At 31.5% G+C, this 21,739-nt stretch overlaps 1 protein-coding gene across 20 annotated transcripts in view; it reads right to left on the reverse strand.

Moving 5' to 3' along the window:
* Positions 1–1,519: 1,519 nt before the first annotated feature.
* Positions 1,520–21,739, reverse strand: part of Patronin (calmodulin-regulated spectrin-associated protein patronin) — a 108,015-nt gene continuing 87,795 nt past the window's right edge. For 6 of the 20 annotated variants that reach the window (XM_067772163.1, XM_067772162.1, XM_067772165.1 and 3 more), the window contains 3 exons: positions 20,750–20,938; positions 9,663–9,945; positions 1,520–9,584 (listed from right to left, as the gene is read on the reverse strand). In XM_067772163.1, the coding sequence (XP_067628264.1) occupies positions 9,440–9,584; positions 9,663–9,945; positions 20,750–20,938 (617 nt within the window). In that variant the 3' untranslated portion in view covers positions 1,520–9,439. Of the gene's footprint in view, positions 9,585–9,662; positions 9,946–16,825; positions 16,996–20,749; positions 20,939–21,739 lie in introns of those variants that run through there. The other 14 variants (XM_067772182.1, XM_067772179.1, XM_067772178.1 and 11 more) reach the window with 6 other exon arrangements.

Consider the following 21,739-nt stretch of genomic DNA (forward strand, 5'->3'; position numbering starts at 1 on the left):
AAAATTTTTAAATTAGAATAGAAGAAAGAAAAAATTTTAGACAACTGCCAAAGCTCGTTGTATAGATCCATTTCGGGAACTGCTAAATTCCTTCATCGGCAACGTTTAGGCGCCGCTGCTATAACCATTCAGCCATCACAGCGGTTTTTTGTTTGTCTTCATTAATCCTACTTCTATTCTGGTTCGTGCCAATTGATATTCACAACACTGCGACACCTGTTGCAGAATGGATGTGAAAATTGGACTTGTTTGATGGCAATACCGCCATAGTGTCATATTTTATTGACACTTTTTCCCCGTGCTCTGGGATGTATTAACAATTTTTGTTGTTATATCGGCCTACTGATTTTAAGATCGCGGGTTCGAATCGAGCTCAAGGCCTAACAATAATTTTTTATCATTATTATTGTTATGATTATGCAACAGGTGTCGCAGTGTTGTGAATATCAATTGGCACGAACCAGAATAGAAGTAGGATTAATGAAGACAAACAAAAAACCGCTGTGATGGCTGAATGGTTATAGCAGCGGCGCCTAAACGTTGCCGATGAAGGAATTTAGCAGTTCCCGAAATGGATCTATACAACGAGCTTTGGCAGTTGTCTAAAATTTTTTCTTTCTTCTATTCTAATTTAAAAATTTTTTCAATTAAGAAAAAATTTATCATAACAATAATAATGATAAAAAATTATTGTTAGGCCTTGAGCTCGATTCGAACCCGCGATCTTAAAATCAGTAGGCCGATATAACAACAAAAATTGTTAATACATCCCAGAGCACGGGGAAAAAGTGTCAATAAAATATGACACTATGGCGGTATTGCCATCAAACAAGTCCAATTTTCACATCCATTCTGCAACAGGTGTCGCAGTGTTGTGAATATCAATTGGCACGAACCAGAATAGAAGTAGGATTAATGAAGACAAACAAAAAACCGCTGTGATGGCTGAATGGTTATAGCAGCGGCGCCTAAACGTTGCCGATGAAGGAATTTAGCAGTTCCCGAAATGGATCTATACAACGAGCTTTGGCAGTTGTCTAAAATTTTTTCTTTCTTCTATTCTAATTTAAAAATTTTTTCAATTAAGAAAAAATTTATCATAACAATAATAATGATAAAAAATTATTGTTAGGCCTTGAGCTCGATTCGAACCCGCGATCTTAAAATCAGTAGGCCGATATAACAACAAAAATTGTTAATACATCCCAGAGCACGGGGAAAAAGTGTCAATAAAATATGACACTATGGCGGTATTGCCATCAAACAAGTCCAATTTTCACATCCATTCTGCAACAGGTGTCGCAGTGTTGTGAATATCAATTGGCACGAACCAGAATAGAAGTAGGATTAATGAAGACAAACAAAAAACCGCTGTGATGGCTGAATGGTTATAGCAGCGGCGCCTAAACGTTGCCGATGAAGGAATTTAGCAGTTCCCGAAATGGATCTATACAACGAGCTTTGGCAGTTGTCTAAAATTTTTTCTTTCTTCTATTCTAATTTAAAAATTTTTTCAATTAAGAAAAAATTTATCATAACAATAATAATGATAAAAAATTATTGTTAGGCCTTGAGCTCGATTCGAACCCGCGATCTTAAAGAAAAAAAGTTAAATAATTAAGTTTTTGAGTAATGCCTAAAATTATGAAATTCTTTCAATTCATGCAAAAGATTTGTTAAAAATTTTTAGTTGCTAGCTGTTCGCAGGTTAAGAATCAAGTAATACCACACAATTTTGTTTTTATAAAAACGTGTTATAATTATTTGAATACAATTAGTGAATGTGGCTTTGTAGTTTTATATAACTCATCTCGCTACAACACAAACGGAATCTAAATTTTTTTGCGCCTAAAATTATGCAAGAAACATCCGGCGTGGTAACATGATAAAATGCCAACCTAATAAAAACGCATTGCGTTTGTGTAGTGCATGCACATAAACGACTTTTTTTGCCCGAACCGAAACAAGCATGCTTTGCGACAATGTCAAACGTCAAACCTAAATGTGACACAGAACAAAAAGTTAGTAAGCCTTTTACGCAGTAAACTCAAGTTGCTCTCATACAAATTGTATGTGCATGAAAAATGTTTGACAAAAAACAGCCGCAGTGCGTTTTTATTAGGTTGGCCTATTAGAAAGTTAAAGTTTTAATGCTGATTTGGTTGCGTTGCTTCGCTTTGACGCTTTGATAACAATGAAATCTTTTCCACTTTCAAGCAACCAAAGCGTTATCTAAGTCCACCTTTAGTTCTGGGGGTCAATTCCGTAACTGTGAAAAACTGAAAAATGTACGCTCATTGAAAACTCATTTGCACACACAATTTACACTCTAAATTTTCATGCGATTCTGTAAATTATTGTGTACATTGTTTTGCTGAATGAGCGCTGAATGTAAAAGTCTTATGTCAGTGAGAAAATATTCATCAAACGCCATGAAAACAAAAAAGTCATTCTGCAACAGTGCGTATGAGTTTTGAATGTCAGAATAGTGTACACTGGCTGCCAAGAAAACTCACGAAGTTTTTATCAGTGAGTTTTTTTTGTTCACATTTTTGCTTTACAGAATCAGAATTTCAAAGTTTACACAATTGCTTGTGTACACTTTAAAACTCACAGTTAGCGAATAGGCCCCTGGAGAGACTTTTGTGACGTTCCAATGAATGGAAAGAAATTTACCATGCAAATGCAACAAAAATGTGAACCATATGGATAAATTTGTTGATGCATTTGCAGTTTAAATTTTTATCGGTATCTGGTTCACTGTTCATTGGAACGCAAGGTTTGTCGTTACAATAGCAACAAAGTCGTCTTATTTAGGAAGCAGATTCGAAATTCGAAAATGCTTAAGCTCAGGGGCCGAATCGTAACATAAGATCGGTGATCGAATGCAGTTTTAAAAATCACAATAGCCCCGAAATGGTGTATCGGATTCATGAAATATAAGAACTAGGGACAATGCGTACTCACTAGATCCATAACATATTCTTGTTTCTTTAAATTGTTGGATAGCCTAATTTTTATCGCTTGAGTAAAAATAGTTTCCGATCCGTGATCGTATGTTACGATTTCATAGCAGAATAGTTTTACAGTACGCCTAATTTCAGATTCGCTTAAAAAACACAGTATTTCAACTAAAAATGTATTTAACTCATGTGAGCAACGGCGTTTTTATGAATAAATTAACATTTCATAACTATTAATGATTTTAGTTATAATTAATGCTTTTAGAAATTATTTGCTGAAAATTTTTTCGAAATCACATATAACACTATAGACTAAATTAAACTATTTTTCTGTGAAATGCACAAAACCAGTTTTTTCTGAAGAGATTGAGCTGTAAGCAAAAATATAAACATAGTTATGGCAATTCGAAGTTAAAAACGCACCTTTCGTGATTTTATTTTAAAACGTATTACAAGAACAAAATAAAGAACTTATCTTGGATTTATGTTTAATTCTTTTCAGTTTTTCCATTATAGTAAAATAATTTAATAAAGAAATGATTGTGCAATACGTTTAAAATACGTTAAATTTTACGAACGAAAAGGAAATGGAAAATAAAAATTAGAACGCGATTCACTTTTTTCCTCATTTGAATGAGTCTTTCTTTGCTGGTTACGCGCATTCGAAAGTAAGAATTTAGGAAAATTAAAACATGTTTATTTTAAATTTTTTTTCTATTTGTTATACTTATTAATTTTAAATTTATTGCAAGCAGACCTGTTAAATTTGAATTAGCATTAGTAATTAGTTATATGCCTGTTTTAATGGCCAATGATTATTTCAATTGTTTTCCGAAAAAAACAATTACTAAATGATTATTAGAAAAATATCAAAAAAGTTATATTTTTTTCTAATTATTGAAAAAAATCAAAAATAATCAAAATTAATCAAAAAACGAATTTTTGATTTATTTTTTTTTTTGATTAGAAAATGATAAGGAAAATGCTTATTTGTTGCATTCACGGAATAATTTCTACATACTTTTAGGATGCAATAGTAAATCGTAAGCGCTTATCGAGGCATATAGATTAGAGCGTACGATTCTCGAATCTCGAATTACTCGTAAGGCTCGCGGGCTTGTCGACTTTCAAGTCTCGCGAGATTCTGGAATCTTGAAATACTCGAGAGCTTCTCGACATTCAATTTAATCGATTCATTGGAGCTTAGGATTTCTTCTGAAGCACAAGCGAAAATTTCCACAAAACCACAACTAAAAAACACCGAAATGTAAACGCAGCGACTGAATTGAAAGTCGAGAAACTCGCGAGTATTACGAGTATTTCGAGATTCGAGAATCTCGCGAGAAGCCGTATTCTCGATGTCTCGTTAAAAAAATAAAATATTGTCGAGTTCTCGATTTCTCGGGTCTCCAAAATCTTGCTTGTGTTCGGGAAGAAATCGTAAGCTCTAATAATAATTTTTTTCAATAATCGGGAAAAATCATGATTTTTTTGATTCTTTTTTTAATCAATTGGAAAGTCATCATTAAAAATATAAAATAATGGCAAGTAATCATTAAATGGTTTTTAAAGAAAATCAATTGAACAGGTAATCATTACCATTGGTAATCATTATAAAATTCAAGTAAAAAGAAGCCGTTCAAAAATATGTTTTTACTTATACCTATATGACACTACTCTATTCTCTTGTATTTTTTCTTAAATTTTTTGTCGCCTACTCTCCTAATACGGCTTCAGTACTGGTGCGAGTGTGTAAACTATATTCCAAAAAACCCAACGAAATACAAGAAAAATTCAACCTAGTTCATTAAAAACAAGCGAGCAAGTATGTTTTTCGATAGGTTTTTTTGGCATTTGGCCGCTGTTTCTTTATTTTTCTGACAAATTTAAACTTTTAGTTTTATTTTGAAAATTTTGTGCACAAATATATAACGAAAATCAGCGCTCTTGTTAAAAAAAATACAACCAAACAATCGTGCAATATTTTTTTGGTTATATTTTCATAGTTTTATTGTGAAAAAAATTGGCGAAAAATAAAATGAAAAAAAGACAACAATAACATATCAAACTTATTCCTTTTGTGGGCAATATTGGTCTCCCTTGCTCTCGTTGGAAATTGTTTTTGCATTTTGATTTTCCGATAAAGTTTCGTCATTATTTTATGCTTGGAAACCAAGCAAAACTAAAGTAGTGTCATATATGTAGGTATTATTTAAGCTTGTAAATAAATATTTTTTAAAAATATGTTGCGAAGCGTGGAATTTCGCACTTCGAAACCCCATATTTTTTGGAGGCTAACTTCGAAGAACGAAAATTTTTGTTTGCTATTGGCCCGATCTCTTCAAAAAAAAAATGTGTTAAGTCCAATACTTAGTATTGTAGCGATTGTTTTGATTTTGAGTTTTCAAAACCACTTATTTTTCTGAATAGTTTGTTTATGATACTTGGCTTGGAACTCTTGCCAAATTAAAATAATACATAAAAAATCAGCAACTAACTTGACATTCACCCAATTGATATCGAATTTTCAGTTTTTAACTCAAATAAAAAATAAAAATACATGCAAATATTTATATGTACATAGATATATACATATGTAAACATTTAAAACAACAATACACAGTATACATTGTATGTGGCGCATGTGTGTCTGTCATACGAATTGACGCATAAATATCATAATCAACTTCATCATGATCTTTTAGGCATTTGAATACATTTATTTGTTATGATTTTTATGTTAAGCTATTACTCAGCATATACATTAAGTTTGATGTAAATATTTATGTATGTATTATTTATAAGAGAAGCTCTTCCACATTTTTTTATGTATGTATATATTTTTACAAAATTATTTCTATGAAATAACATTTAAAAAAATTCCATTCTCTGCATATTTAGTAAGTATGTAGTAAGTGTATATTTTTCATAAAAAAAGTTTAAAGTAAAACAATATTTAAAATAAAAAATAAAAAAAAAAAAACATAATAATAATAGAGTTCGCTCAAAATAAGTTTATAGTGAATACTATTAGTTTTCGTACATATTTTATTTAAGATTATAGAAAAAAGAATTAATTAGAATACAAAATTTATTTAATTTATAAGACAAGTATGAGTTGCTTTTTGTGTTGATTATGTATGTGTGTGTATTTGTGTGTTTATATGAATAGCAAAAGAAGTATATAAATTTGACAAGAGAAATTACACAATACACAATTACGCAACGCATGTATAAATGAACATTGGTTTTTATATAGTGATTATTTTTAAATAAGTTCAACAGGTGTATTTGTTTATACTATGAAGCTTATAAAAGATAATTAATTAAATATATATAGCTGTATATATAATCATATGATATTTATACATAAATTGTATGTATTCATATATATATGGAATATATGCTTGTATACATAAATATATCAGATATACATATATATTGAATACCCTATATATATATGTATGCTTATATGTGTGTGCTGGATAAGGGTGTATGTGTCAGCGTTAGCTCATGCTTTCATTCATACAAAACTTGCCATTTAATAAGCCACTTTGTCTTTGCGACACACATACACTCTATTTTCTTTTTTCTTTCCATCATTTTCTCTCCGCTTATGCGCACAGTGGGGTATTTTGAAAATATCTATCCAAAAATTTAATATCTCGGCAATGAATAACATAAATTAAAACCAAATTGGGGACCAAACATTTATCAATATAAAATAAGTGGATATTTTGCAAATATTCCAAACTAGAGTATTGAAAACTGTTTTTGAAAATTTCTCTATGCCTTTCACCTCTCTATGCCAATTCAAATAATCAGAAAAGTTTTAAAAATCAATAATATATTAAAAAAAATTTATTAAATGGTTTTTGAATTTCAATATACTTTCAAATATAGTTTTTGAAAGAAAAAAGTTTTACAATTTGTGAAAAGGGCTAGCGCATTGTTTGAAAATAGTCCGTAAATGTGAATGGATCTATCTGCGCAGCTATGGCAGGTTGTCTGAAAAATTTTGTACTTACTATTCCAAAAACAAAATACAATTTTTCAAATTAAAAAAAAAGTAAAAAATAACAATAATTATCATTAGAAAAAAATTATTGTTCTGGCCTTGAGCTCGATTGGAACCTTGAATGAATAGTCCGAAAAGTTATTGAAAAGCCTTTTGAAAATTTTCAGTATGCCAATGCACAAGTGTTTATGTGATGCTAAATTCGAATATGAAACAAGTCTAAAAAGTCAATATTTATTAAATTACTCTCGAATTTGAATACAATTTCAAATATACAGTTTCTGAAAATACAAGTTTTGAGATTTCAACACTTTTTTTGAAGTTTGTAATTCGCGTTTAAAATTTTTTCGACATATTCGAACTTAGCACCTCAAAACCAAAAAAAAAAAAATAAGCTTTCAAGATACATACATGCGTATATCAATGTTTATTTTTTGAGAATTAAAAAGCCTAGAAATAAATAGTTTCAAAATGAGAAGCATTTCAAAAGTTTTGGAGAAAGTTTTCAAACTAATGTTTTTCAATGTTGTTGAATTTTCGCAAATTTTGAAATTAGTTTATACATTGCTTCAAAAAAAAAACAAAAAAAAAAAAACAAAACAAGCATTATAAGAATACTCAAACCCAACAAACAAATATTAAGCTGCATTTATTTAATTTGCTAATTAAAAAATCTAAAAAACCAAATATTACAGAATTCAGATATTTACTTTTTTTCTATTGCTAATTATGTAACCCTTAGGAGAGGTTAATAGCGCTTTTCAATACTATTTTCTTTTTTTTTTAATTTAAAATTTTGAGAAGTGTTGAAGAAGACTCGACATTGAAAAGAAATATTTTAAGACCTTTACAAACTTTCGAAATTTTTCGAAAACGTATTTGAAATTGGCTTACATATTTTTCTATAAGCTGTAAATAGAAATTTCCAAATTGATATGAAAACTTTGTAAAACTTAATTTTCAAAAACTTTTTTGAAATTGCTTGACATATTTTGCGTTTATCTAAAAGCTCTTAGTGACGATTTCGAAATTGAGACGAACATTTTTAAAAACTGGAATTTTCGAAATTGGTTTATATGTTTGTCGTTATACGATTTATAAAAGTATATTCTAAAACTTTTGTAATACAAGTTTTTAAGTTAATTTTAAAAATTTTTGTATTTTTATAAAAGTTGTACAAAGTTTGTGATTTTTCTTCAAACATGAATGATCAAAAACTACGAAAATACTGAGTTCGGTTATTTTGCCAGTTATAAAAAACGAAGAAGACACAAAAAAGTGATTTAGAAGTTTTCACAAAAATTTGATTCAACTCTTCTTATTAAATATTGACGGCTGAGTGGTGTATCTCCTTATCACAGCTTCGAGTTCAAAAACGCAATTTCTGAGAAAATTTTTAAAGCACCCAATGTCAGAGGTTGTTTCAAAAAAGCCCTTTCTCAGAATTCAGTTTAACAACCCCAGCTAATGTCGAAATGTACTGAATTTAAGCTCTGATGGGGCGTTTTTGAATTCTAGGATGAAGCGTTTTTGATACGAATTCTGAAATAAGATGTTATTGAAACGTTTTTGCGATAGGACGTTTTCGAAACGGCAGCCGAGATAGGGTTAAATTCCACTCAGCAGTCGATAAATGAACATATTTTTTTTTTATTAAAATTAATGAAGTTTTTTTGAGATTGAACAATTTTTTAAATCATTATTATTAAAAATTTTCAATTGTGGAATTACCAAAAAATTAAAAATTTTTTTCATGCTGATACAAATACACTAAACTAATAAAAATACTGACTGCTGAGTCAGCCATTTAAATACGTTAAAAACAAAAATATCTCAATATCAAAAATGTTTTCAATATGCATTTATCAAATAAGCTTTTACAAACATTCGATTCTTCTCATATTCTTAAATCTTGAGTCTTATTAAAATGTATTTTCGATGCTTGGCTTTGGCACAATTTCTTCAAAATACCCCACAGTGCGACAATATATTACAGCGCTGCAAGTGTTTGAACTTAAAGTTTTGCAGTTAGAACATATTACTTATATTATATATCTTTTTGTTTGCCCTTTGTTTCGTCTTCAATCTTCAGTTTTAAATCTTGTTCTCCTTCTTTTTGTTGTAGGTTACATTGTACGCAGATCAATATCAGCAATTACATGCACATCTGCATGTATACTGTATTTAAGTATGCCAATAGGTATGCATATGAGTACATAACTAATTTTCGAATCAACAAAATTTACAGCTACACATATGTATTATATATATGAATGTATGAGTGTGTGTGTATATAAATCAGTAGACGAGAAAGTCCCCGTTGATGATTCCCATACTTTTCATTAATTTTGCAACCTATTTGCAATTCCTTTATTGAGCTACACAATTACACCAACATAAATTTTATTGGTGTTCGCGCAAGCGTACATTTTGGCATTTATATCCTTTTGTTTTAACTTTAAATAACAAGCGCCATATCCTTTTTACTAGGTAGCTGCACTTTTTTACCCTGCCACAACGAGTTATGAATCGTGAATGCATCGATGGTGACCGTTAAGTGTTTTGTATGGACTTGTGAAAAGCATTTGCCGCCTGAGTTATACCTAAGGAGGAAGAAAAGAAATTATTAGAAAGAAATTAATATACACAAATTCATTCTAAATATGTATGTCAAAACTCACTTAAAGAATTTATCAAACATGACTTCATCCACTTGACTAGGTCCTGTACCGTACAATTTGGATACTTGATCCGTTTCGGGCACATAACTGTATAATGCACGAAATTGACAGCCGGCATCACGGAAGAGCACAAGAAAATGTTTCGCTTCGGAACGTGCAATTTTTTCGAGCACTTTTTGTTTCGCCTCACGATTTACTGCACCCGGAAAAACGCAATATTCGACGGCATTCAATATGATGCCACGATTGGATTTTGTAGCTGGTTGCTTGTAGAGTTTCGGACCTGTTTTAGTGTGATGGGAAGTTGAGAGAGAATAAAATGTATTTAAAAACAAATTAATTACTTAAATAGATTTTTTTCAAACTAATTTAAACATACAACAATATAAGAATAAAAAAATGTTTATGTAAAAAATGTAAGTACAATACAAGTGTAGCAACAAAACCTGCATTTATACATATGTGTGTAATTGAATTGGCAAACGTAAATAGCAAATCGAAAACTCCGCGCTGAAACTACGAAATACAGAAATCTTTATATTAACCTTACAGCTACAGCTGTGAACAAAAAAACAGCAGCCAAAAATTACTAACAAGTTTTATGGGTTATTTTTTCCATTAATTTTCGATAATTTAAGGAACTTCGAAAATTCGAAGTGTTCGAAAATGTTCATAAAAAACATTCTCTAAAAATTTAAAAAAATTCAAATTTTTGAAAATATTCGAGTTGTAAAATTAATTTTTTTCCTTTTATTTATTTTAGCTTAAATAAACTGAAATGAATTGTACAAAGCAAACTATGCAAGTCAAGTTCAAGAACGTTTTCGAAAAATTGGAAGTGTTTATTTATGAAAATATCGGAGTTTTGCTTCGAACCTTTAGTATCGAATTTTATTTTTATTTTTTTCTTTAGAAAAAACGTAAAGGAATTATACAAAGGAAGCTATGCAAATCACGTTCAAGAACGTTTTTGAAAATTCGAAGTATTTTAAAATGTAATTTTCGCTTCGAATTTTTACTTTCCAATAAATGATTTACTTTTTTCTATTATTTATTTTCGTTAGAAAAAACTGAAGCTGTAAGGAAAGCTATGCCAGCAAGTTTAAAACCGTTTTCGAGAAATTTCAAGTATTTGAAATGCTCATCTTTACTGTCGACTTAGAAATGCAGAAATGAATTGTACAAAGATAATTATGGCAGCAAGTTCAAAAACGTTTTCGACAAATTTCGAAAATTCGAAGTGTTTGAAAATGTTCATGAAAGTATCACAATTTTCGCTTCGAACTTTATGATTTACTTTTTCCTTTTTTTATTTTCGTCATAAATAGCAGGAATGAATTGTACAAAGAAAACTATGCAAAACAGGTTCAAAGCCGGTTCGAAAAATTCCGAATAATTTAAGTGTTTGCATATGTTTTTGAAAATAACGGAATTTTCGCTTCGGATCTTTACTTTCGAATATAATGATTTATGATTTTTAATAATCGGGGATTGCCCATATTGCTTTTTTTTTTAAATGTATGAAAGCATTTATTTGAAGCAATTTTTTAATTTTATAATTTATTTAATAATTTGGGAAAAATTTAAACAACGTGACATCAGGACGGACAAGGCGACAGCTGTTTCGATTATACCTTGTAAATCTCTGTAAAGGCTTTTCTCCCGGGAGTGGGAGTCGAACTCGCACCCCTACGATAGTTGAAATGGTTGTAAACGCATTCAGCTACGTCATGCCTGTTGTGAAGTCTTTCCCAATTGCCTTATTTTTGCATATTTTAATCTTTTACACATTGCATACTTCGTATGCAATTATGTGTTAAAGCTATGCTTGGTACGGCGGTTTTCAAAGAAACTTTGGTTTTGTTGCTGTTTTCGTTCTATTTATAGAACTACAACGAATTAACCAATTTTGTCTGTTTGTATGATTTTTAATAATCGGGGATTGCCCATATTGCTTTTTTTTTTTTTAAATGTATGAAAGCATTTATTTGAAGCAATTTTTTAATTTTATAATTTATTTAATAATTTGGGAAAAATTTAAACAACGTGACATCAGGACGGACAAGGCGACAGCTGTTTCGATTATACCTTGTAAATCTCTTCAAAGCCTTTTCTCCCGGGAGTGGGAGTCGAACTCGCACCCCTACGATAGTTGAAATGGTTGTAAACGCATTCAGCTACGTCATGCCTGTTGTGAAGTCTTTCCCAATTGCCTTCTTTTTGCATATTTTAATCTTTTACACATTGCATACTTCGTATGCAATTATGTGTTAAAGCTATGCTTGGTACGGCGGTTTTCAAAGAAACTTTGGTTTTGTTGCTGTTTTCGTTCTATTTATAGAACTACAACGAATTAACCAATTTTGTCTGTTTGTATGATTTTTAATAATCGGGGATTGCCCATATTGCTTTTTTTTTTTAAATGTATGAAAGCATTTATTTGAAGCAATTTTTTAATTTTATAATTTATTTAATAATTTGGGAAAAGTCACTTCGTTTCGTTTATTAACGTTAAGAACGTCAAATTAACGTTAATTTGACGATCTTAACGTTAATAAACGAAACGAAGTGACTTCGTTCCGTTTATTAGCGTTGATTATCGTAACGAAATGATATCGTTTCGTTCGTTAAGCATGCCTGCCCAAATTTCACTTCTTTGCAATCGGTGCTGAGTACAGGCACAAAACGAAGCTTAAGATAAAATAAGTTTTATGTAATTTAAATACAACTGTAATCAGACGCAGTTTTTAAGCTGTAAATAGTTGTTCTCGTTATCATTTATTTATCTTATTTGTTATAAACGGATTTCGAAAAGTATTTAATTCGACAGTCACTGCACAGAGCCCAAAACAGATGTTCAGAACTATTTCATGCAGCACTGATAGTTTTTGTGTTGCTTTTTTTTTTTAGGTATATCTATTTGGTAACACCATGCAGTGATTTAAATAAACTTTTGAATATGTTCTAAGCTCGTTAAAAATTTATGTTAATAAATGAAAATCAAATTTGAAATTTAAAAACTTGTAGAATTTCAATTTTATATTTTAAAACACAAAACGAACCATTTTATTTTGTGCTTGCGTTGAACTCAAAATTTAGTTTTTTCTGGTTTTAGATAACTATCTAGTATTTTGTAGTTGATTTAAAACTAAACATTACAAATTAACTCCCAGTCCAAGAAACAGCAAAAATATAGTAAGGGTATTCGCTTAATAGTCGCAAAACCAACAAATGAGCAGATTAGCTCTAGGTGGTTTTTATTTGCTTGCAATAGAAAATTTTACACTGATTCTTTATATAATTTTATACAATTATAGAGCTCTAGGCCACACTAATCTGTAGTGTTTAATTAAACAATAAAATAATTTTAACAAATTTTTAAGTTAAACGGTTTTATTGAAAACAATATTTAAATGAAGTAATAATAATATTAAAAGCCAGAAAATAATTAGGTGGGTCCTAGGTACTAGTCATCTCACTCCTCGTTAATCTAGGGCGTTGAACAGACAAATAAATAAAAGCGTGCGCCACGTTCTGTTAACAGTCAACCGTTCATATCTTTACAAATGATATTTTCATATATGTATAAGTAAGACCAACTGAACCTTAATCGTGTTATGCTACGCCTCACGTTTTATTTGTCAACCTCCTAGATTGATGAGGAGTGTGATTACTAGTACCTAGTACCTACAAAATTATTCTCTAGCTTTTAGTAATGAAAACAACTTAAGTATTGTTTTCAATAAAACCGTTTAAACAATTTTTACTAAACAATTTTTACTATTTGCCTTAAGAAATTTTCAATGGGACTCTTTATATAATCTTCCACCGTATACTAATCGATTAAAGCTTATCATTCTTCCAACTCTTGATAGTCGAAGGGAAATGCTTGGTGTAATATTTATGACAAAACTTTTAAATGGATCAATTTCAAGCCCCATTGAATGAAGAGAGCTTTTGTGTTCCCTCTCGGACTTCGAGATACTTCAAACCCCTCCTGCTGAAACAATGTAGAACGAATTTCGAACTAAATGAACCTTTTCGGTGTTTATGCCAAGATTATAGCTCTCACGCAAGCACATTTGATAGCTCGGACTCCCTTTTTTCTATAAAAAGGACTGTTCTCAGCACTCTTAATAATTAATGTATTAAACGATTGCTTCTGTTCTCTTTAAGCATTACACTTGGCTGATGATATCTCTTCTGTAGCTGAGCAGTCTCAGATCACGACGCTTGACAAACCGCTGCCCATCAAAGACTCGAAAAAAAGTTATGATATACATATATATATATATATATTAGGCCGGGTCGATTTGTGGGGAGGCAAAAAAATCGGCCATTGCTCTTTGAAAATCATATTCTAGGGATCAAAATAAGAAACTTTGCCGAAGGAACCATACCTCTAAAACGAATTCTGATGTCCCTCAATTTGGGTCGAACTTTTGGGTAGGGGCAAATTTTGAAAAATCCCACTTTGACCCATTTAGAGTGCTCCAATCGAGTCCAAATGTATGACCGATCCCCACTAACTTTGGAGGCCCGACCCACCGATGCCAGTGGTACACCCCCTGGAACCCCCCTGGGGGTTCACCATACAAACATTTCAAAAAATCGCCGGTTTTGCACTTTACGTGAAAAAATCAGCTAAATGGCTATGTATTTTCTTTATTTTTATTTATTTATTTATAATAATATTTATTATTTATTTATAATATCTATTTTTTCTCTTAAGAAATTTATTTAGTCAGAACATATGTAAATGAAAAATTTAATTTAAGTGAGTTATAGAAAAGAAACTAAAAAAAATTATTGTTTGAAGTCTTTTTTACTTTCAAGTCTGGGCAATTTCGCACGGCTCTCTAATGTCGTCGCCATAACAGCCTCTACATTTTCCGGTATAACCCATTTGGAAACGCTAGCTAGCAATTGAACATGTCGTTCCGTTCCTTGTATGTGTGATGGAGTTTTTGGATCATTAAACGGTGGATCATCTTGATTTAAATATTCTTTCAATGTATCGCACGGAATGCTTCGCGTGAATGGTGGTTCAAATACGATATTTATATCATTCCGTATAACATGTGCAATTAAAGTTTATATCTGGTTTTTTATAAACTCTAAGTTCCATTGGCTCGTCAACATCGGTTCGATAGCGTAGAATTTTCTTGATTGCACAGTCGCGCTTTTCTTTGCTATCATCAAACAACATTGATAACAAGATATTTTCCGAATGCGCATTATATGAATTATCTTTAATTACTTGATTGACAATTTTGCGTAACCGAGATTCTAGAAATCGTGACCAACCAATGAACTTGTAAAATAATGCACTGCCGTACACGACAGAGCTGTAATACTTGATATTGAAGTACATTGGCACATAACATTTAATTATAAATTCAACCAGAATTCTTAAATTTGCATCTGGATTTTCCGTTGCCACATATAATCGCAATAATCTAGCGGCCTTGGTGAGCCACCGAGAATGTACAATTTTCCCTGGTTTGATGTTAGCCAGATCCACCGGAACCACGCCGCTAGAAATTGCATGGTAAGTACTTCGTATCGGTGGAAAATTTAATTTTTTCTGGAGCAGGGGGCATAATTTGCAACTCAATTTTCTGGAAGCCGTCCACCACCTGAAAATATATAATAATAAAATAATTAAAAATGGTTGACAATTATAATAAATGAGTGATAGCAATAACTTACCGGAAGAGTTTCACAAGTTTCGATTTTTTTTTTTTTATGTTGATCGTGCATGAACTCTTTGAGGCGTTCGGGAACCCAGCCGCATGCACATGGAGCTGCCTTCAAATCGCATTTACATGTTCCAATGTAAAAAATTGTTTCCAGAGATTTTACATACTCTGTAAATTGTGGTGTGTTGTTTCTTCTCTTGATTTGCTCTTGAAACTTGTCAAGCAATTTATTCAATTTATTAAATACACTTTTTTTCAGCATTATTTCCATACCAAGTTCTTCCCAAATTCCAATCAACTTATCTTGTACTTGAATAGTGAATGATTTATGGGAAAACTTTTTTGTTCTGTTTTAACACGTTCGCTTAAGTAAAAATAATATCTCAAGATATCCAGATGGGTTGGTAAATTAAGATCAGTTAAATCAGTAGACACACCAAAAACAGTAACATCATGCTTGGGTATATGACTCATTGGGTTTTCGATAGTTGTTGATGTAGTTGCTTCATCTTGCGGTGTAGAGGATGGTGGATTCATTGTAAACTTTTTGATTTGGAATGGTCACTTCACTTATTATTTTTTTGAAATATTTCTTTTATCTGAAATTAGCACTTCACACTTTGAGTTCTTCACAACGACTTAATGCATTCACAAAAACTGTTGCGTTATATATGGTCTACGAGACGAGGTAATAAGAATGAAATGTTAATTTCAATTATACCTGCTGTGTCTTGTGGTGGCTTAAAAAAAACAACACAAGCAATTTTACGATCTGCAATTGTGTCACAGTGATGCCTTCATTTTTAAAAACGGTTGAATAAAAACCCACACAACTATGTTTACGAAATGCAAATGCATCACAGTGATGCCTTGGTTTTAAAAGGGTTGTAAAAACACTAATTTCTAATAATTTTTTTTAATTTCTTTTCTATTACTAAGTTCATTTTTTCATTTACATATGTTCTGACTAAATAAATTTCTAAAGAGAAAAATAAACTCCAAAAAGAAAAAACATAGGCATTTCGCTGATTTTTTCATGTAAAGTGCAAAACCGGTGATTTTTTGAAATGTTTGCATGGTGAACCCCCAGGGGGGTTCTAGGGGGGATCCCACTGGCCTCCAAAGTTAGTGGGGGTCGGTCATACATTTGGACTCGATTGGATCACTCTAAATGGGTCAAAGTGGGATTTTTCAAAATTTGCCCCTACCCAAAAGTTCGACCCAAATTGGGGGACATCAGAATTCGTTTTAGAGGTATAGTTCCTTCGGCAAAGTTTCTTATTTTGATCCCTAGAATATGAATTTTACAAAGCAATGGGCGATTTTTTTGCCTCCCCAAAAATCGACCCGGCCTAATATATATATATGTAAATCGCACGTGTGAACAGGATTAGCCTGGTTTCATTGGGCCACTTGAGGGCACAACGTCCATTAAAAAAAAAATTTAACATTTTTTCTAATTATTCGATTTTCAAGTTTTTAGTTTTTATTTAAATGCCTATTATTTTTCATTCTATTATTTGTTCCAAATATGAGCCAAATCGGGCCATAAATACGAGTTTTTTGAAATATATCGAGCCATGCGCCACCTAGCAGAGTTTTCGTTCCTCTCATTGCATTGTAATGGGGTTCTGAACTATATTCCAATTTTCAATCTTGTAGCTTATCGGGAAGTTACTTAAATTTCAATTACAAAATTCGTAAACAACGCTACACAGAGTCAAGGCAAATAAAACCCTTTAAAAACTAAAAATTTATTTACTTAAAGCTCTATACTTCTCGTAAATTACCACTTTCCAAAAACTAACCACAATCCCAGTTATTTCTAATTTATTTTCAACTTATTTGTAGTACAATTTAAAATCTAAGGTTTGCCGAATGAGCGATATACAACAAAAAAAAATTGTTTTGATACGAACAACTGTTGCTATTAAATTACTATATTAGTTCCATACAGAGAGCTAATTAAATGTTCTGTAAAATTTTCTACATCTGATACAATAAAAATTCTTAATTATTGCTATAATGAGTGCCTGATACTTTGCTTGGTTCTTAGGATTTTATTGTGAATGTTCAAAGCAGCTGAAAAATTTTCCTTAACGAAGCAAATGGATCTGTGTGAAATCCAAACTTTTATTATTTCATTAAAAGTCCTAAAGTTTTTCTGTGAGATTGGTATAAGTAAAAAAAAATGTACGACTGCATGTCTCTCAACGATGTAAGCAACCGTGCAGAAATCAGGTATCTCTATATTAACAGGGGCTCTATTTGAGTCATAGCCTTCTCAGCAAAAAAGGGAATTTTTTATAAAGCAGAATATGCTGTTACTAAAGTTGAAAAAAAGATAGTTCCCAAATTGTACTCAAGTGTGGTTCTCTAATCGATTTCCTTTTACCTCCGCCTCAACTCGATATCCAGAGTATCAACTAGAGAAATGTGCAGGATATTAATTTCAAAACGAAACATATCTCAAAAACTTCTCAAAGTTTGGAGAATAATTTGAGAGTGAGGTTGGAGATGAACTCGAGAGCTATAAATTTTACAAAATTTCTCAAAGGTTGTATAGTGCTTGGATAATTGATGTTTGTTATTAACATGAGAACTATCAGGTTTAAGAATAATGAGAGAATGATGTTGGATATCAACTCAATAGATAGATATGTATATATTTCTTTAAGACTAGAGAAATATTCATTCGGTGTTTGTTGGGAAACAAAATCCAACTGTTGCCGTATCTACAAATTATCTAGATAAGAAAAATCCAATATTGCCGTACCAAACAGCCTACCCCACAGGCGGCATTTAAATGTGACTTTGATAAACTGCTCTATAGTTTAAGTGGAGTTTAAATTTCTCCTGAGTTTAAGCTTAGTTTAACCAACTACTGAAAAACCGGGCCTTAAAGTTCTGGAATATTTTCGAAAACGTTTCTGAAATAAGTTTACATTGTTTTCGTATTCAATCCATTGAAGGTTTTTTCATAAATTACTGAAATATTAAAAATAAAAGAAATGACCGGTAAAACTTCTTTGGTTTCTTGTTGCTGCTGTTTTTGTGCACACAAGTGTCTACTTATGTATACTATTTCTCAGATTGTATTTTTATTTAATAATTTCTAGGATAACATTTATATATTTTAGTAATTGAGGTATGCAATTTGAACTCTATAACCACGCCCATTTTTAAACTTAAAGCTAAATATGTTTTTATATCGCGATATTTAGGTGTAAACTTCTGAGTATTCAAGGTTCAAAAGGGAATCCACAAGAAAAAACTTTTATTTGGGGTTCTTTCCTTCGAAGATTCTATTTGAAAGTATATTTTGTAAGATTTTTTTTTTTGTACTTGACACCAGTCATTCGAAAAAAGAGAAAAAAACATAAAATTAACTAAAAAGGAGACAGATAAATAATAAAATTATTATTATTTTTATTTAAATTATAATAGCACTAGGAGTGAGATATTGGGTTTAAAGGGCTAATTTCGGCGACACCAGTAAGAGCTGAAAAATAGTTTTGGTTACTGTCGGAAAAGGGCTCGATTTGCATTACAGAATCGCCAAACATCTCTCTATTTTTAAAATTTGAATGTTGAGCAGAGGGGCCACAACAGTTCCGGAAAACAATTTATGGCAAAAATTCCCTGTAGGGATGATTGGGTGGTGTCGGATAGGTGCTTTGCTGTTGGCGGCAGCATTTCCATATACACTGACGGTTCTTAGCTAAACGGCAGAGTTAGAAGTGGATTCTATTCAAGATACCTAGATCTCAAACCCTCCTTCAAACTACTCGATCACTGCTTTTCAGGCAGCAGTATCAGCTATTATCGAAGCCGTGGTTAGGATAGGCATAATCGAGCAGCCAAGCTGTTATCAAATCTTTTGTCTATTACTCGTTTAATTAAGAGCCAATACTAAACACCGATATCTTCAAAAGATGGCCCAACAGAACCATGTACATCTCACAGGGGTCCCCGGGCACAGTTACATCGAGGGAAATTGCATTGCAGACAACCCGCCATACAGGGCACAGCCAGGCAGATTCTTCCTGACCAAGAACGCTTGGGTATGATTCTTGCCACATGCAAGCTAATGCTAAAGGAGCACATCCACCATCAAGCCGACGAAAGATGACTACAAACAGCGGGGTGTCGGACATCAAAGGAAATCTAGTCCCCCTAATTAGGGATATTTCCACACTTGTACGAGTACTTACTGGGCACTGCCTCATAGGTTGGCATGGGGAGGAAACGGTGTTTCACCTCATCTGCAATTACCCGGCGCTAAGTGTGTCTTTTCGTGGTATCACAACGAGCCTAGTTTGACTCGCCTAAGTGTGGCACATTGACAGCCATTCAGCCTAATCTAATATCAAAAGAATCGAAAAATTTCGAAAATTCCAGAATTTTGCAGGAAAGTTCCGAACGGTGTTTTAAATTTTCTTCCACGGGGCCATAAAACCCCCAAATAAAAAAAAACCAAAACTTTCATGCAAAATTCTAGAAATTTTTCGGAAGCGTTTTTGGTATCCGGTTGCATACTTATGGTTTTTTTTTTACATTGTCGGATAGATAAAATAGTTATATAATTGATGAACAAATTGCTAAAAATAGAAACTTTTATTTTAGTTTTCGCAACTGTATTAACAATTTTGTATTTTGGGTGATTTGTCACCATACTGAATGAAGTATGTACCGTACAGTAGCTACGGGTTTGAGTAACTGGGTTTCTATTTTTAAAAATTTTAAATTATGTTAACCCTTTAGCTGCCGAGTTTTCTCTTCACTCTCCTTATAGTTTTTTGACATCTATTTTTAAAATTCGAGAATATTTGAAAAAATAGTATTCAAAATACTTAAGAAATTGGTAGGGATATAAGGGGCCACATGATTAACAATAACAACTCAATAGATGTACCTTTTATTTCTTCATTATTTATTTGATAAATTAAGACATAACGGGGAAAATATGGTTTGGTTGGTAAATGTAACCAAAACTGTGGCAATTCAGATAAAAGTTTTCATATATAAAAAATATTCGTTGTTCGAATGTGGGATGTATTGTCCAGTAGTGGCGAAAGGGTTAACCTTCCAATCATACACAATATTTGAATAACTAACAAAAGAAGTTTATAGTGAATATGGACTTCCACACTCGCAAATAAAACAAAATAAAATTTTACGAAGTTTGATATAATAATGATATGAAATGATAAAATCATGAAAAAATCTGTGTATTTACAATTATCGATGTAATGCATCAGTGTGCTTTAATGCTCTTTTTTGTGTGTATGAGTGCGAACGTGAATGTGTAGTTTCAATCAAAATGAAATGCTTGAACATATATTGTTTTCTTATTATGCACTAACGAAGAGAAAAAATACAAACCCGAATATTCCATTGAGCCAAGATTGGCTGAGAGTAAGCCCGTTCCATCATCGAAGCCGCGTCGTTTCGATATCAAACCTGGTGGCAGTGAGCCCGGTCCCGATGGTGATGGCATATGCCTACCTGAAGCCATTCCTGGTGATGGTGCACGACGTGGTGGAGTGGCACGACCCAATCCAGAATCTGTATCTAGGCCAAGGTGTGTTTTCGAAACAACATTCAATACAACCAACAACAAACGAATTTAAAGTTGTTAAATGGGCAGTCAGGCAGGCAGGCACACAGGCATACACATATTATGGATGATTTAAATATTTTTTGTTTTGGTTTGTTTGTTTTAAATTTGAGTAAAGTAGTAGTAGTACAGTTTATGTTCAATATACGATTGATAAAATTTCATTTTTTTGTTTGTTTTGTTTTTCAATTCATTAATGACGGCGAGCGAGTGAGTGAGTACGTTTAGTTTGCGGAATTGTATGATGTTAGTTTGGAAAAAAGATAAAAAAAAACAAACAACAACGCATATGCATAATTTAATATTTGCCAAATATTATGAAAATGTTTTAAAATATTTTTTAAGTTTGGTAAGTTGTTTTGAGCTTTTGTGTAATATTTTAAAGTGATATGCTGTGCCTTTTTTTTAGTAAAATTAGAAAAATTTATTTTTTACATAATTTAAGTAGTGTGTTTGAGTTGAATTTAATATTTTTTTTTTAAATTTAATTTTAGTATTTAAATTAAATTTTAGTATTAAAATAAATTTGTTGATTAGTATGTATGTACATAATTTGTGTTATGGCTATTGTGCAATGAGTTAACCACAAACAATTTGATAAATATTAGAAATAATTGGATTGTATGTATGTAAGTATGTAGAATGGTACTCACAGAACTAAGCTCGTGACTTTTTAAAATAGACGAGCTTGTATATTTATGTACTTATGTGATATATAAACGATTTAGTTGAAATAAAGAAATAATAAAAGTTTG

This window comes from Eurosta solidaginis, chromosome 3 (assembly GCF_040869045.1).
Source record: "Eurosta solidaginis isolate ZX-2024a chromosome 3, ASM4086904v1, whole genome shotgun sequence".
NCBI classification, from domain to species: Eukaryota; Metazoa; Arthropoda; class Insecta; order Diptera; family Tephritidae; genus Eurosta; species Eurosta solidaginis.